Source organism: Dothidotthia symphoricarpi (assembly GCF_010015815.1).
Source record: "Dothidotthia symphoricarpi CBS 119687 unplaced genomic scaffold P153scaffold_1, whole genome shotgun sequence".
Lineage (NCBI taxonomy): Eukaryota > Fungi > Ascomycota > Dothideomycetes > Pleosporales > Dothidotthiaceae > Dothidotthia > Dothidotthia symphoricarpi.
Genome location: NW_022985008.1, coordinates 430,139 through 445,933, shown reverse-complemented (window position 1 = coordinate 445,933; position 15,795 = coordinate 430,139). Strand labels below are relative to the sequence as shown.

At 47.6% G+C, this 15,795-nt stretch overlaps 5 protein-coding genes across 5 annotated transcripts; 3 read left to right on the top strand and 2 right to left on the bottom strand.

Moving 5' to 3' along the window:
* The first annotated feature begins 2,193 nt into the window (after positions 1-2,193).
* P153DRAFT_3082 (uncharacterized protein) lies at positions 2,194-3,573 on the top strand. The gene is made up of 2 exons (XM_033664695.1): positions 2,194-2,216; positions 2,276-3,573. Exon 2 carries the CDS (start codon positions 2,374-2,376, stop codon positions 3,262-3,264), a length of 891 nt encoding a protein of 296 aa, XP_033528885.1. The 5' UTR covers positions 2,194-2,216; positions 2,276-2,373; the 3' UTR covers positions 3,265-3,573.
* Positions 3,555-4,334, bottom strand: P153DRAFT_362263 (cytochrome b5). Its single transcript, XM_033667092.1, has 2 exons — positions 4,032-4,334; positions 3,555-3,850 (listed from the first exon to the last, which is right to left on the bottom strand). The coding sequence occupies exons 1-2, from the start codon at positions 4,206-4,208 to the stop codon at positions 3,773-3,775; spliced, it is 255 nt and encodes an 84-aa protein (XP_033528884.1). The 5' UTR covers positions 4,209-4,334; the 3' UTR covers positions 3,555-3,772.
* Positions 4,335-4,754: 420 nt separating this feature from the next.
* On the top strand, positions 4,755-7,130 carry P153DRAFT_3084 (uncharacterized protein). Its single transcript, XM_033664703.1, has 2 exons — positions 4,755-5,037; positions 5,089-7,130. The coding sequence occupies exon 2, from the start codon at positions 5,126-5,128 to the stop codon at positions 7,001-7,003; it is 1,878 nt and encodes a 625-aa protein (XP_033528883.1). The 5' UTR covers positions 4,755-5,037; positions 5,089-5,125; the 3' UTR covers positions 7,004-7,130.
* Positions 7,131-7,684: 554 nt separating this feature from the next.
* Positions 7,685-9,507, top strand: P153DRAFT_362262 (uncharacterized protein). The gene has a single exon (XM_033667091.1). The coding sequence runs from the start codon at positions 7,910-7,912 to the stop codon at positions 9,320-9,322; it is 1,413 nt and encodes a 470-aa protein (XP_033528882.1). The 5' UTR covers positions 7,685-7,909; the 3' UTR covers positions 9,323-9,507.
* Positions 9,508-10,680: 1,173 nt separating this feature from the next.
* P153DRAFT_391833 (uncharacterized protein) lies at positions 10,681-14,102 on the bottom strand. Its single transcript, XM_033671099.1, has 2 exons — positions 13,856-14,102; positions 10,681-13,739 (listed from the first exon to the last, which is right to left on the bottom strand). Exons 1-2 carry the CDS (start codon positions 13,999-14,001, stop codon positions 11,063-11,065), a joined length of 2,823 nt encoding a protein of 940 aa, XP_033528881.1. The 5' UTR covers positions 14,002-14,102; the 3' UTR covers positions 10,681-11,062.
* Between the last annotated feature and the right edge of the window lie 1,693 nt (positions 14,103-15,795).

Genomic DNA, 15,795 nt, shown 5'->3' with positions numbered 1-15,795 from the left:
TACCTCTTTAGTCTACTAATAGGTATAATTTCCTACTTATATTAAACTAGGCTAGCTTTTATTAAACTAATAAGGTACTTAACTTACTCTATAAAAACTATACTTTACTTACTATTATTCCCTCTAGCTATATATCTCTTATTTAGCTACTTAATACTATAGTTAATTAAGCCTTTAAGGTAGTACTATAGTACTAAACTAAGTCTCTTACTACTATTAAGGAGAGCCTTAGTAAGATAAAGTTAATTAAGGACTAGCCTCCTTAGTAGTAATAGAGGCTTACTACCTATACTATTAGTAAAGCTTAGAAGGCTCTAAAGCCTAAGCTTATAGTATAATTATTCTAATAATATAGAATCTTATTACTTATTAACAGCTTATATAATAGTAAGCTTAAAATTAAGAATCTTAAGCAGGTAAGCTTTAATAGCTAGTAGACTAAGATAAATAATTACTTAGTAAAGCTTATAGTATTAAAGGCCTTATAGGCAGTAGCTAAATAGGATATAAATAATATAAAAAGTAAGTTTATATTAAATAAGAAGGTTAAGCAAGAGTTTTTAAAAGGTAAGGGTAGTTAGTATATACCTTATAAGTTAAGTTTATAGAGTACTAATAAGGTAGCCTAGCCTAAAAGAAAGCCTATAATAAGAAGGCCTTAATACCTAATAAACTAGGTAGTATAGACAGTAGTAAACTTATAAGAAAACCTTAAATAGTATAGCTTAAAAGGCCTACTAATATAGAAGGCTAAGCTTATTAAGCTACTAGAGTTATATAATACTAAAGAGTAAGCTTAGTAAGGTAGGTAAGGTAAAGTAAGGCTTAGAGCTAGTTAGACTTATAAAGTTACTATAAGGTTTTAAAGCTTTTAACTACGTAAAAATCTAGCTAAATTAATATAAATTTATACTACTCTAAAGTAATTTACTAGAGGTATAGGCTTTACTAACTTATCTTACTACTATATAAATAATAGCTCTAAGTTTAAGTTTATATAAGCTAAGTTTAGGTATAAGGCTAGGCATTAATTAGTATTATAGATAGTATTAAGATAGCTATTTAAAATTATTAAACTCTAAGTCTAATACTAAGGCTTATAATAGAACTTTAAAAGTACTTAGTCTTATATTTAAGCTCCTAAAGCTCTATATCCTAATTAAAAAGGTAGTTAACTTAATAATAATTTTTTTACTATAAGTTTATAATAGTTTACAGCTTACCTAAAAGCCTTAGCTATAATAAGAATAGTAGTAGAGCGTAGTATTATAATAAAGATAGACAGGATAAACTTAAGAGTATAACTACTAAGTAAGCTATTAGCTTAGCTTATAGAATATTATAGAATACTTAATAGAATAGTAGAGTTTAATACCTAGATAGGTAGCTAGTACTATAATTTAAGCTATCTTAACTTCTTTAAATCCTGCTTAAAAACACCTATAATATTACTAAAACTACAGCTATATACGTAGGAGCTTACAAATAATACAGTATTATTAAGTAGCATTTAAACAGTACTAAATTTAGCCTATACACATATATAGTTATGCAATAATAGCTTAACGTTGTTTAGTAGCTTAGGTTCTATTATCTGATTAGAGCTTGGTATCCTGCCTAATCAAGCCTAGTCGCGCGCAATTTATCCAGTTTATGCGGTACGTGTAGTCTCAGGATAAGGGAGGGTATCACCCCTCACATGTGAAGATTGTCGACATCATACTCCAGCGTGTTTGCCTCGCGTGCGACCAGAAGTTCAGCATATGTAGGGCACTTGTCAAGCCTCATCCAACAGCAACTAGTTGTTTGGCCTCCAATTTTATTTGATAAATACGCTATTCTAGTGCCCCAACCCCAGAAGACCATTTTGAGGCGGTGAACTCGACATTCAAAAGCAGCCCACGCGCCCGGCCGTTCGACTTGTTAAGATCGCGTATATCTTGCGCAACTTCTGCACGTTGGCGACATCTGGACCAACCAACGGCTAGATCGACGTTTTTGATTGCTTGATCGTACTGATCTTCTTGCATTAGGGCGCGTCTATATTTGCCGGTGGTGTCCGCTGGTTCCATTTGCTGCGGGTCTTGCCTTGCTCTATTTGGCTCAACCTTTTCTTCCTGGACCTCGAGTATTTTTCGAAATTACATCTGCCACTTCGCACTTCGCATTCCTCGTTTTCCGGAAAGTTTATATACTCGGTTCAGCACTGGCTGCTGGTGAGGATCCCCTGTTGCGGTACTCTTTCCTAATCGGACACGCACTGATGAATGTCCAGACAGTGCTCAAATAGCCAATTCAAACAACTCAACATAATTTACAAACTTCGTTCCACATCACAGCCTGCCACTGCCACCACTCTTTCATGCATTCATAATGAACCGAACCGACAGCGGACACATGGAGTCCTACCAAAAACAATCCTCAAATGAAGAACGACCATCTATAAACAGGAGCAACACCGCGCCCACTCGTAGTCGCAAAACCAAGAAGACTCCAGCAGACTCCATCTCAACTTCGCGAACTCAGGCTGCAGACCAGAAACGTCCAGAATCAGAGAAACGACCAGGACCGTCGCGCCGGACATCGAATACTCCATCATCCGAAAACTCGCTCTCGAGATCGAAAGGCCAGGGCCATGGCTCGAAACCCTCTTCTCGCCGTACTTCGTGTACCATCGTAGATCCATCGAGGCCTGCACGCCATTACAGGATCGCGAGCTCGCAAGCAGTAGCTACCGCGACCAGCCAGGACATCGACGACCCGCTCGCGCTTCACTTCCGCAGCTGTAGCCTGTTTTCCAATCCGTCGTATCGCACATATTCTGGACTACCAAGCCCAGAGATCTCTCAAACCGACAACCCTACTTTCCCATCTGCCGTGCCGCGTTTCAGCTCCGACAGCATGACCGTGATCAAGGAGAACATTGCGCCGAAACAGACCGAAGAAATCATTCCAGTCATCGCAAGCCCAGACACCACAATGAACTGGTTATCACCTTGTACAAGACAGCGCGAGTACAAAAGAATCGACAAGGCAAACACCGGCTTCCGAGGCTTAATACGAAGAGTGGTCCCGAGATGCGTTTCCAGTCCACCAGAGAGGTTCTACGAGAAAGATCAATCAGACATCGGATCCGTTCGACGATACAGGATGGACGACCCAGACGACGACGTGAATGAAAAAGACACCGTCCTACTGGGATCTGACAATATGGAGAGGCCCGCCACAGCACGCAGTTCAGCGAAGAAGTGGACGTGTTTTTGAAATCTAGCACTTTGGAGACGAAGTTACGGCAGCTTTTGGATTTTGCATACTTGCGCGACATCGCGAAGGCGTTTTACCACTATACCCATTATTTGCGCGTGTTGTTCGGGTTTACACACGCCTTTTAGAACTTGGAGTTGTTTTGCTTTGGTTGTTAGTATATGTTTACAGCCTGATTAATTAATCAGAAAGAGAGGACGGCGTATTTGAGAGCTTGGAATGCTCGGAGAAGACCATTTAGGAGTCGCATCTAAAGTAATTGATTATTATCGCATTTTCGTTATGCGATTGTTGCATCCAAGAATTGTTCCCTCTGCCGTACTCACAGTTTAAGCATCGCGCATTCCTACCAAAGAGGTTTAGCCATGTCTACAGCCTCATCAGATCATGCGCAGCGTTGTAATCTCTATGCACTGCTTTGATAATGCAAGCATTCATGTTCCCATGCCGACAGACGAATTCGCTTTACGTTACATTGTAAAGATTGCATCGATGGTATTATTCGTATCTACAACTTCGCCTCCTCCTTGACCTCCCCAATCTTAAACTTGGGCCCCCACTTCTTCATGACGTTCTCGCTGTGGTACTGCAGAAACGTTAGCAATCATGCCCTCTCATCAACCGCTCCCGTTGTCCCATCTCGACACCACCGCTCTGCGCCGCCGCTTTCCGCCGCTGATCTCCACGACCGCCTCACTACAAGGCACTCGCACCCTTACTCTTCCTGCGCAAAGTGTAGAGCCTCGGTGCGCTCGTTGTAAACGTACCTTCCAAAACTGCTTGCTGGCGTCCTTGCCTCCTACTCTCTTCAGGATTTTCGCACCGCCCGGGTGCTCGTCCACAAAGGTGTCCAGCTTATACACGCTGCCGTCGACTATTATGTACAGGCCGTTTTCGACCGAGGCGTGCTCGGCGACTTGCTTGGTTGTGAGGGATTCGGACATGGCTGCGGTATAGGGCGCGGGTATCGAGAGGGGGCGGGTGTGCTTTGTTCGGGAGCGCGATGGTATGGTTTCAGGAGAGTGATGGAGAGGAGGAGGCGGTTTAAGAGGATATATGGGGGTTGGAGAGCGGTATGGAGAAGAAGTCTGGGGTATTACAGGCTCGATTCGTGAGATGGCGTTTGAGCCGAGGTTCGTGACTTGGAGTGGGCCCAGGGTTCTCCTCATGTAACGCCGCGGTGTTGATTGGTGGCTGGGGTTTGGACCACGTGCCTTGGAACTTTCACGGTTCCAAGGGTTTTGTGAGGGGTTATTTCCGACTTATTCAAGTGCGGTTGTCGAAGATGGGAAGACCGGGTAGCTAGGTATGCAGCTACCCGTAATTCTTCTTTACCAGTTCGACTCGGCGACGCGTATATCATTGAGAGCGATGGTTCGGTCGACCATGCTCAAGTCCACTCACTTTGGAGAATCGTATAGTATACATGGAATAGCATAATCTCGAACAGTGTTACGCGAACGCTTTCCTTGGTCGTCAACTCCACCACGACCATTATCCACGAAAATTGGTTCCCAACTGAATCTCATCAGTCGGCGATAGGTTACCCAAGATGAGGCACGTTATCAATCGTCATGATATTGTGGTTGAGATCGATTTTGTGGTAATTCGGGTGGTTTGTAAATCTCCTCTACTCTAGATTTCCCTTCGATTCTTCTCCTCCTTGAACATTTATTGTCTTCGTTCTTCTTTCATTCCTTCTCTTCCTGTGTTGCTATATGGGATCTTGGTATGCGCCAAGGCTTCTAAGATAGATTGAACACATTTTTAGGAGTATGTATCTCAGTATTGATGCAATACCTAGGTAGAACTGACACTCATTAGTCCTTCTCTCCGTCCCTAGTCCAATCTCTGGAACAGCATGGGCTTGCTTCAACTTATAAGCAGAATGTTATTTCGACGGCAAAGCACTACCCAACAGGAGGCAGTACCTCCATCAGGTCGGATTGCATTCGATCTGATTAATTACGACATTCTCGACGTTGTGATGCATCACGTCTACCTTGATCATCGCTCAGACTTACTACAAATCTGTCAGGTATCCAAGCGTTTGTACATGGCCAGCATTCCCTGGATTTACAGAAACATTCACATCGATATCTCCGATGAATCTTCTCCAGCTTTTCTGGCACGTATCGCAAAGGATAGTTCTGGAATTGCTACGTTTGTGCAGACGTTGGAGTTGAAGGGGTGCGCCGATGCACCCCCAAATGCTTGGGCTCCATTACCAAAGTACGTACGCCAGCTGACGGGTCTTCGGAAGTTTATTTGGAATGGTTTTGCAAATATACCTCAACCTTTACTGGATGCCCTGCTTCTCTATCCGAGAGTCACACTTGAGATCAGGGGGGCTCAGATCTATTACAAACGAATCGGAGATGAGTTCGCACCCTCGATAAACATCTTCAACGGTCTGGCCCTATTACAGCTCACACACTTCGTATTCCGACCTCCAACCGTGGATCACCTGTTCAGAAACTTCAAGAGGGATCTTTTGTATCTTCTCGCGAAGGCTCCGGCATTGAGGGAATTGGAAATCTACCGTGGACCAATTGAGGAAGGGTTCCGAGTGTTCCCTCAAATGCTAAATCATGTTGCCTTCAAAAGGAACCTACTTCCACAACTGCATGCGCTGAGGCTGCTCACTTGGAGTATTATTTTCACTGATGCAGAACTTACCGCATGGGGTAACATGGGTGGTTGGACGAACCTGAGACGCCTTGTTTGCCCCCATCCTTCCAACCTCTTGAGCTTCCTATACAAGAGCCCAGTCTTGAGTCATCTAGACCTCCTCATGTACACAAGCGAGAGTATGAAAGAACTTGAAGAACGCCTCGAAGAATGCAGCGGTAATCCGTTCGGACCGATTCAGATCATGAGATATCTACACCTTCTCACGACCGAAAGCACACCAGAAGAACTGGAGCATGTCATACCTTGGTGCGTCATCCGGAAGATTGCAGACACCCTCGTTCACTTTGAATGTGGTGACACATCCCTACGGACCTTAGCACCACGTCCCGCAGCACCAACAAAAAACGATCTCTCGAGGCTGAGGTCGATGTGCCCAGATCTGAAGGATCTTTCTCTAGACCTTATCGTCGATGGTCCCAGCTGGCCGCATGATCTTCTCGCCGAGCTCTGTCAATTTCGTCAGCTAGCAAGATTAGCGCTATGGCTTCACGAGCCGTTACTCGACACACCTTTTCTCCAAGGTCTGACCATCACTATTCTTGGCATCCCTGAAAGTGCCGGTCTGTTCGATTCTCTGACACCTCCAATATCACCTATCCTTGCCACGAAAGAGAACTACAACCATGTTGTCGGAGTAATGATAGCTACACGTCGAGCCTACGGTTTGCCAGTCACTCAAAGGTTCCGAGCTTCTTTCAAGCGAGTCCGCGAACTCTATGAACGCGAACCTGCGGAACACTGGCCTATTCCGGACTACGTGTACGATACCGGTTTGACGGGTCAGGTTACCATCAACGCGCTCTACATTCGGTATCAAAAGGACTATGCAGAGAGACGCGCCCGCGAGCTGTATACTCGCATGACATGTGATGAGCTCATAGACCTGCTGAAGATAGTGAATCAGTCGATACTAGTGACCCGTGTGTCGAGCCCATTGACATTGGACGAGGACAGAATCCTTATATTGGACGAGATCCTACGCAGAGGCAAGAGGCTTCGAGGTATCACGTACAACACCTTGTATGATCGGTTGATAGATGAGTAGGTTAGCCAGACATTGAGGGACGAGCTTTGGGGATGGGGGGAGAAACTTGTCCCAGAGCTCGACGCGAAGCTCATTCGCTACAGAAATCCGCCCAAACCATCTATGAGATATACGAGTTTTATTCGGGACTATCGGTAGTATGTAGAAGTTTCACATGGGAGGCATGGATCTTGGGGGAGGGCAGCGGGGAACACAGTTCTACAATTTGGGTAATATGCGAAAAAGTGCTATTGGTGGAGTTCCAGAAAGGGTATTAACGGGTCGGGTTTCCATTGGAGTTTAGATTTTCGTCAATTTTCTGGTTCTGAGGGGCGATATGATGATATCTTACATCAGCGCATCCAAGCATTGGGTGGGCCAAATAATTATTACCATCGATTCTCGTCGATTTCTGGTTCAGAACTTGTGGGACCAATGGATGAAATTCGAGTAGTCAGCTGGTGCGCGAGCCCGAGTGAAAATCGGCACCGACCAGTGCAAGTCTGCGCATTGGCATTCACTGTTCGAGTGAGTGAGTGGTTTCCCACAGTGTACTATATGTTGGTTCATATCCCTCAGCTGTGCTCAAGACCCTTCTCCCCTCCACCTTATCACAATATAATATTCAACTCCCGAAATATTCGATCGCAAAATTAACTCGCCATGCACTGGAAGAGATCTAAGAAGCGCATTGTTCCGGCAGAAGCTACGTCCTTCGATGATCTGAACGAAGACGTGTTGCAGGTCGTCCTCGAGGAAGTGCGCCGTAACAATAGCAAGGACTTGTTCAATGTCTGCCTGGTTTCGCATAGACTCTACTTGTTGGCAGCCCGACATCTTTATCGCGCCGTTGAGTTCGATTTCTCAAGAATGTCACATCGCCGCCTATTCTATCGACTCGTTCATTCTGGCACACACCATCCGCAGATGATTCGCGAGATCACCATCACTAACGCCACACCCGAATATCGACAGTATCTCAACGGAGTTTCCATGCTCTTCTCGAAACTCACCAGTCTCTCACAACTGAACTGGAATGGGTCGCTGAACGTCCCAGATATCCTTCTGGAGACGCTCAGCGGCCAGTTTCCTAAGGCTGCCCTTACTATTCGTGTCCGACAACCCGACATCCACGGAGCAGCAGGTTTGGAACAACCTCTCCGCTTTATTGGAAACTTTCTTGCCGGTTCACAGTTGACCGTTCTCCATCTCTGTCAAGCGACCGGCAACCGGCTTTATAGCGATTTCAAGACAGACCTGATGGCAATGTTGACGCGCAATCGTGTCTTGCGAAAACTATACATTCATTCCGAACTGGATCGTATCCAGGAGTTTCCAGAGATGCTAGACTGCTTCCGAGGCAAAGAACTGCCTAAGCTCCAAGGCCTCTGGATCTATCTCAAGAACAGGCAACTTTTCACCAAACACGAGCTGTTTCTGTGGGGTGCACAAGGAGGATGGGAAGACCTGACATATTTGTATCTGTTTCATTCTCATCATATGCTCGCCTTTCTCGGACAGGCCCCTCGGTTGACCAACCTATCTCTTTCTCCACGACAACAGGCCAACATCGCTCAACTCGAAACGTTCTTAGACGACAACGACTACAACCCTCTGTTTGACTGCCTTAAGAGTCTGACCTTTAGAGGTAGCACCTTCTCGAACAATCTGGCTCGCCGCCACCTAGTACCCTGGTGCATGCTCGAACGGTTACCCAAGCTCATGAAGCTAGAAATCCACCGCATGAGCTTTGTATCCGGCAGTCCAGGTCCGCTCCTACAAACTCCGGATGTACAGGATGTGATCGAGATCCGGAGGCTCTGCCCAGAACTTACATCCCTATCAATGGACCTCACACTCCAGAACAGATCTGCAGACTGGCCATATGATATTCTGCTCGAGGTAACCCGTTTCGAGAAACTTACCCACGTCGTGTTTTATCTGCACATACTGGACTCCAAGATCGCCAGAGCGTCGGTCAATGAGTTCACATGTTTCAGCGCACTCACACAAATGATTGATGAGATGAAGCTGATGGATTCTCCTAGCCCATTAGCCTTGACTGTTGGCTTCAAGGTCGTCAGGCCGTGGAACATTATGGAATCTAACTGGAACATTCCAGATTATAGGTTCACAATTCGCCGACGAGGCGATTGGAGATCGATCTTGGTCCATAATCAGGCGGGTCAGAAGAAGAACCCCGATTGTCTCGATAAGATAACTACGGATGAATTGGTAGCCAGGAGAAAGATACAGTTTTCCCGATGGTTTGGCGTCGATAGCAAGGGGTATCAGAAGGAGATTCAACGTCGCTATCGAGACGATAGACCGGAGACATAGATTGGGTTGGATAAGTTTGCATGTTCTTTAGAAACAAAACGATATTCAGCGACTGCCTTGGGGTCACATGGTCACGGATACAAAGAACCAGAAAATGTAGACGGGGGCAAGGAGACAAGTTTGATGGAATTGGAACAAGTTCAGTTTGCCAGATTGTAGCATACACATAGACATGAGACGTTAACTAGTAATGTCTTACTGAACTCGAATATGAAATGTTTGTATTGTTTGACGAGTTTCTCCCATGAATCAAAGAGATGTCTCTCGCACCTAACAATCACCCTTCAACAAACGGTCTTGTATCAAGCACATCGGTCTGTATAACCTCTTGTTACACGTTGTTCATCCAGAGAGTCCACATTCTCCAGCATCGTCATCGAGCAGTAAACCACCTCGGTCCAGCTCACACCGTCTATCACACTACGCAAGGCCTCAACCTACTCGACGTTTTTAGCACAAGTTCAACCCAAAGCCACCAAAAGTCCCATCCGATATGTGCTACATCCTCCTCTCCACCTGCAAATCCTGCGCCTGGACCCTCCGAATCCGCTACATGCGCTGCAGCCACGCTGCACTGCACAACTTGGACCCGTTGATATGTCCGAATCGAATGAAAAGGCGACGTCAAAGCGGTGCAACAATACTGTGTGGGAAGTGCGAGGTGAGGAGAGGGAGTTTGAGTTTGCTACCAGTGAAGAGGAGGGTCTCGGCGGTGACGGATAGTGGAAGGGAGGAAATGGGTGGTTCGGAGTCTGGAAGAGGTAGTGGCGACGAGTCTGAGAGGACTGGGAGGAGCAGAAAGAAGAAGTGCGAGAACTAGGATATTGCATAGGGGCGGGTTTGGAAGCTGATGGGTAAGGAGAGGGTTTTTGACGCCATACAATGATACAAAAGTCTCATTCGTTTCAGAAGATTGGTGATTATTTCTCAATACTATCATTCATAGGTAGGCGCACACCTGACTACAAGCACTTCTCCTTATCATCCGATCCGTTCTTTGCGGTCGATCTTGAACGAATCGATCTACAACCAAACATCCTCCCTGAACCGACAACCAGTGAAGACAACCCCTCCTCAGATCTTCCAATTGTCTCACCACTCTTCCTTCCATTGCCACACCCTCTCGCCCTCGACAGACTCAAGAACTCCCAACAACCCAAAAACACCCCCAAAACATGACAACCAAACTCCTTCTCTGTATCTTCCCCTTTTGCCTCTCCCTCGCACGCCTCCGCCGCCGTCCCAAGAATCCGAATCCGAACTCACAGCCCCCTTCCACGATTAACTACAAATCCTCCACGACTAGCCATTAGTCGCCCGTCCTCTAACATCTTCCACCCGCCCTCCCCATACTGTAGCACACTACGCAAGTTCATAGTCTGACACTATCTTTGCAACGCACTCTCGAGCTCACGGTACGAGGATTGAATTCTACAAGGTGTACGTGGGTGTACATGGCGAAGTGAAACACGTAACGCGGGCATTTACAGGCGTGAACAGTGTTGATATGTTTCGAACAGTGGTGGGATAAGGGTGTTGGAGGGCCTGTGTGGCAAGATTGGGATGTTAATAGCAGATGGGATTGTTAGGAGCGTCCAGGGAAGGAATAGTGGGTTGAAATAAAGCTGCAACCGAGGTTGAGGAGGGAAACGCAGTGAGTAGGTCGAATCCAAGGGACAAGTTTCAGTTCGAAAAGGTTCGCGTTATCATGTAATGGGAAATATCTAGTTCTGTTCGACCTTAATTACCAGCGACAACTGCCAACCCTTCATACAGCTTCTTCTTGACCTTGAAGAACGCTGTTGGGTCTGCAAAGCCATATGCACCACCGTCTATCTCGATCGTGCCTGTTGCATTATTCTTCTTCACCGCCACCGTGCCGTTGATGACTAACACACCCTCGCCTCTGAACTCTGCCTCCATGTTCTGAGCTTTCATAATCTTGCGCAGATCAGCGAGACGCACATCACCTACGTGGAAAGGCTGCGCGACGGAGCGTACGGCGGTGATGTTATTTGCCGGGACGACATCGAGGATGGGTGTCGTATCGTTTTTGTCGTGGGAAGATAACACAACGACAGTCTTGGCCATTTTGGCCTTCTTCTTTGCGGAGCCCTCGTCATCTTCAATAGGCTCTGGGTCTAGGCTTGCGGCTGCGAGGCGCCCGGTGATAGCGACAACATCCAAGCGACCGACGCGTTGCCAGTGAAGACTTCGCACCATATTGCGGCTCAGCTTGACCGACCAGGCGTTAGTGTCAACACTGGCATCAACCATTGTGCCGACTGTTGGTGTGAACACATCCACGATGTTGGCTGCTCCAGTGAAGCCTGCGTTGAGTATCTTTCGACACTCTTCCGCAAGGTCTATCGTTTCTGCTTCCTCTCCTGCCACGAAGATGAGCTTTCGAGGTTTTATGAGTGGAATGACCATCTGAAGAGTACGCCGGTCGTGCAAGCCTGAGAAGTCGACAAAGGCAATTCTGCACTTGAGTTCCAAACTTTCCGTCTCAACGATGACCTTGGATGGTCCATCCACTCTGTCTGAATCGTCATCTGGCTCGCTGTCCGAATCTGCACCGTCCTCGCCGTCTGCTTTACGGCGTTTTTGGTTGGCTTTTGGCTTGGAGCTGTCAAGCACGTTGATAAGGTCATCCCATTGCCTCTTCTGTCCTACAGCATTCTCCTTCTTGGTTCCATCTCCCTGAGGAGAATCGCCAGCAGCGTTGTCTTCTTCGTCCGCGCGAGCAAATTCTTTGGGTCTGATGATGTCACCAAACTCGTCTGCTCGTTTCCGCTCAGACTTGAAGGGGAACAGTCTGTCTATGCCCTTCTTTCCTTGTACTTCATAGTCAAAGACTCCACTAGGTTCAAGGAGAATCTTCACGCCCGGCCCTTGTTCTTGACGCTCTGCTCTCCGATCCGCATGCCGTTGTATGGCGGTTGAGTTCATAGCCTTGCCTTGAAAGCCGGATTCTGATTCTTCAGAGCTCTCTGAGTCAGTTGATGATAAGTTGTCTGCAACGTCATCGGAAGTCTCCTGAGCAGCAGTGACATCCCCACCCATCGTGTTCTGCAACTGACGTTGTGTGGCGAGGTATTGCTGGTAAAGAGGAATCTCGTCGTTTTCAAGTGCCACTGTTCGGACGGTACGTAGGGGCGCTTGATAACCAGAAGCATCTACCACGGTACTGGAAGGGTAGGTTCTTTCCGCCCATAGGTTCCAAAGAATCCTTCCAAGACCCTTCTCTTGTCCACTACACTCGCCGACTCTTTCAGTAAGGATGACAAGATTCTTCTCGTCTGACGCTAGACTCCGGATAGCATCCATAGAGAAGCCCCAGTCCAGTGATGCATCGCTTGCCAATATGACTCGTGGCTCGTTTGTTCCCAGCATTCGTGATACGCGAGACTTGCGTTCCAGCAACGTAATATGCCTGAAGTCGAAAGGGGCCGCGGGACCCATATCCATTCCCTTTCCACCTCGATTCCTTCCCTGGCCATCCATAGGTGCTCCGCCGGCTCCAGCCTCGAATTCCTTTGCGATACCCTCCTTCATCCATTCCAGCATGCTGCGTGCATACCGCATAGTCGCACCCCCCGTGGTACTTGCAAGATAGACCTTCGCACCCTTTAGTGGGCTATTGGTCTTGTGCGCCTCATTTTGCCAGGTCTCCTCAAGCAGATATGCCAGTTCTAGAATGCGAGCGCTAGAATCAGAAGGAATCAAAACGGATCCTCCCTTGGCTATTGTGTCTCGAATTCTTGAGAGAAGGGCCTCGTCCCGATCAGCGCCTTCCTGTGCGACTTTGACTAAGCCTGAACCTTTACTACTGCATATCATAGCGGTAGGACGGCGCAGCTGTTCCAGAACGCCCGAGCCGCCAGCGCCAGATCCGAGCCAGGCGGCTCCCGAGAGCACGTGTTCAGTAGACTGGTTCCATTCCACTGCGTAGATGACCGACTCGACGCCAGATTCTATGTGCCATATTGTGCCTCCTAGTGTGTGTCCAGCGCCGTACGCAGTGATTTGTATCTCGCCGAATTGAGCTGACGAAGGCGAGGCGAGGGGCTCATGTGGCTGCGAGTATTTGACAGGATTTATGAGGCCGAAATAGCTTGCGATTTCGTCAGACGTGGGCGTCTGGCGGAGTATGTTGAGCTTCTTTCCATCTCTGAGCGCGGTGGGGAACGAGTAGGCTGACTCGGTGAGAGCTTCGGTGGGTATGATGGACGACGCCAGAGGCGTGGACGCGTAGAGGTCCTGTAGAAGCGTACGGCCGAGTGATATCACCGGTACAGTCGCGTAGACTGGTATGCGTGTGAACAAAGGAAAGTTCTTGCAGCAGTGCACGTATGCTCCAAGATGCGCCGTGGTCGCGTGAGTGAGGAGAACGAACGAGAGTGTAGGTACATGTCTGGAACGACCAAAATCAGCTTGTTTGCTACATATGCTCAAGTCTATATAGCATTGGCTCTGAGCCAGACAGCTTGAGAGCATGCAACTTGACTTTACGCGCAAGCCCAAACCTACCTCTCAATCTCTTTCAGCTGTGCTACATCGAAACTCTCGTCCCAACCAACGTCAATAAGCACTTTGATTCCTCCATCAAACTCCAGTAAGGATGCCGACGCTGATTGCGCCGATTGGGCCCCAAGAAGGGGTGTGAAATTGAACATATCTGCAGCGTTCAGTCGTATGAGGTTGCGCGAAGACACTTATGGATAAGCATGGCGACAAGTCGCCTGTTGGTGGTCCTTCAGGGCTGCTCAAAGGGTGCTGGACGTGGACAAACGCGTCGAAGCTGCACGAGCACGTGACGGTAGTCCGAGCTGTTACGGAAAAGCTGTTTCTCCGAGTCTAACGGTATGGGGAACGCTGACCTAATACTTCCGATGACGGCAAAAAGTCGGAACTTGGATGTGTTCAACCGCCCACACAGATGCACCATCTCGCCAACAGCCCTGGTCCCAGTCTTACACGTGATCTGGTACGAGTAATGTCCAGCATGGGCGGGATTTCGGAACGACTTCTACAAGCACCTAGCTCTCTACCACGCCGCAAATACGCAGATATTGAACTTGCTAGCTGCAAATCATCCTGGCCATTCTACAAACACGGAGTGTCGCAAGGACGACAAAAGAGTCTCTCCTTCGGCTGGATAGTAGATGCTCTGATCTGGCCAGGTTTGAAGACGCTGTGGGCTGCTTCGACAGTTGATCCTCGCCTGTTAGCTTGGAAGAAGATCGGCAGGTAGCTCGAGCAGCTCTATTATTGAGGGCTCAACAATCGATGCATGCAGCCACCTGCAGTGTCGACTGCTGTTGGCAAATGAGACGGCGCAAAGGCTCCAAGCAAGCACGCGCCAGGTCATGTCGCTAAAATATGCAAGTCACACTTCGCGCGTCTCCACTTTCGGTGGGATTTGACTTCCGCCGTTTTGTTCATACGACAATAACGGGCTAATGTAGGTCATTCACTTTACCCGCTTCTGTCAGTAGTCTGCAGGCACATCCACCCCAAGCATCAACAACACTTGGTTTGCAGAATAACAAGATCTGTTTATTGAAAACAGCATGAATCATGATAATCGTCATCTGGTGGGCCGTTGTCCCATGATAGATCGTTTGCCAGTCCGAAACCGCATCATTCGTGATAGCGCAGGGATCTAGCTCCACATCACAGAGAGGGGATCCAAAGATGAGCCGTTCACCCGCCGAATCATGGTGATTTACTGAATGTTATCGTCTCATTCACGATCAGCCGGTGGCGGATTCGATATGGTTTCAATGGTAAAACGCTTTCCAGACAACTCGTATACAGACCTCGAATAGGGGGAAACTTGCACTGTGCACGTAAAAAAGCGTCAATCACAGAGTCCATGTGGAAAGCACGAGACAAAACCTTGTCTCCGCGTACTGAGTTTCTCGGTTCATGCCGAGAGTGTCGGGAGCGTGCTTCCTAACTCCATCAATCCGTCCCGCTCCGCCCGCAAACCAGAACCACAACACAAACACATGCTCCATGCAACGTAACATACGAAGACACCTCGGAAGAAGTAAGTTCCCCTCGCAAATCGGTTGTTGTTCATGTGGTTAAATGAGTGTTGCTCGGTAAAACCAGCCTTACATCTTGACAGAAACATGATTCTAATGTTGTTAAGGCTGCCAGGCGCAAACAAGCACCCTTCGATTTAAGGTAAATCATTTTGTAATTGGCTGCATTTGCTGACCTCTCGATCAAACTTCGACAGGCCGTTATCTCGCCGGACAGACCAGGGGTACGAATTGTGAAGATCTACGGGGCCTGCGACCCCTGTAAAGTGGCTTCCCCCGAAACGTTCGACACGGCTGGTATTCTATCTTCGTCATCTCTCATCTGTCGTGTTCGCTTAAGCTCACCTGTTCTTTGGGTGTTGCCACTCTGATAGGATCCGGAAGGCATGGGCATTGTCGTGAGGTCATACGTAATAC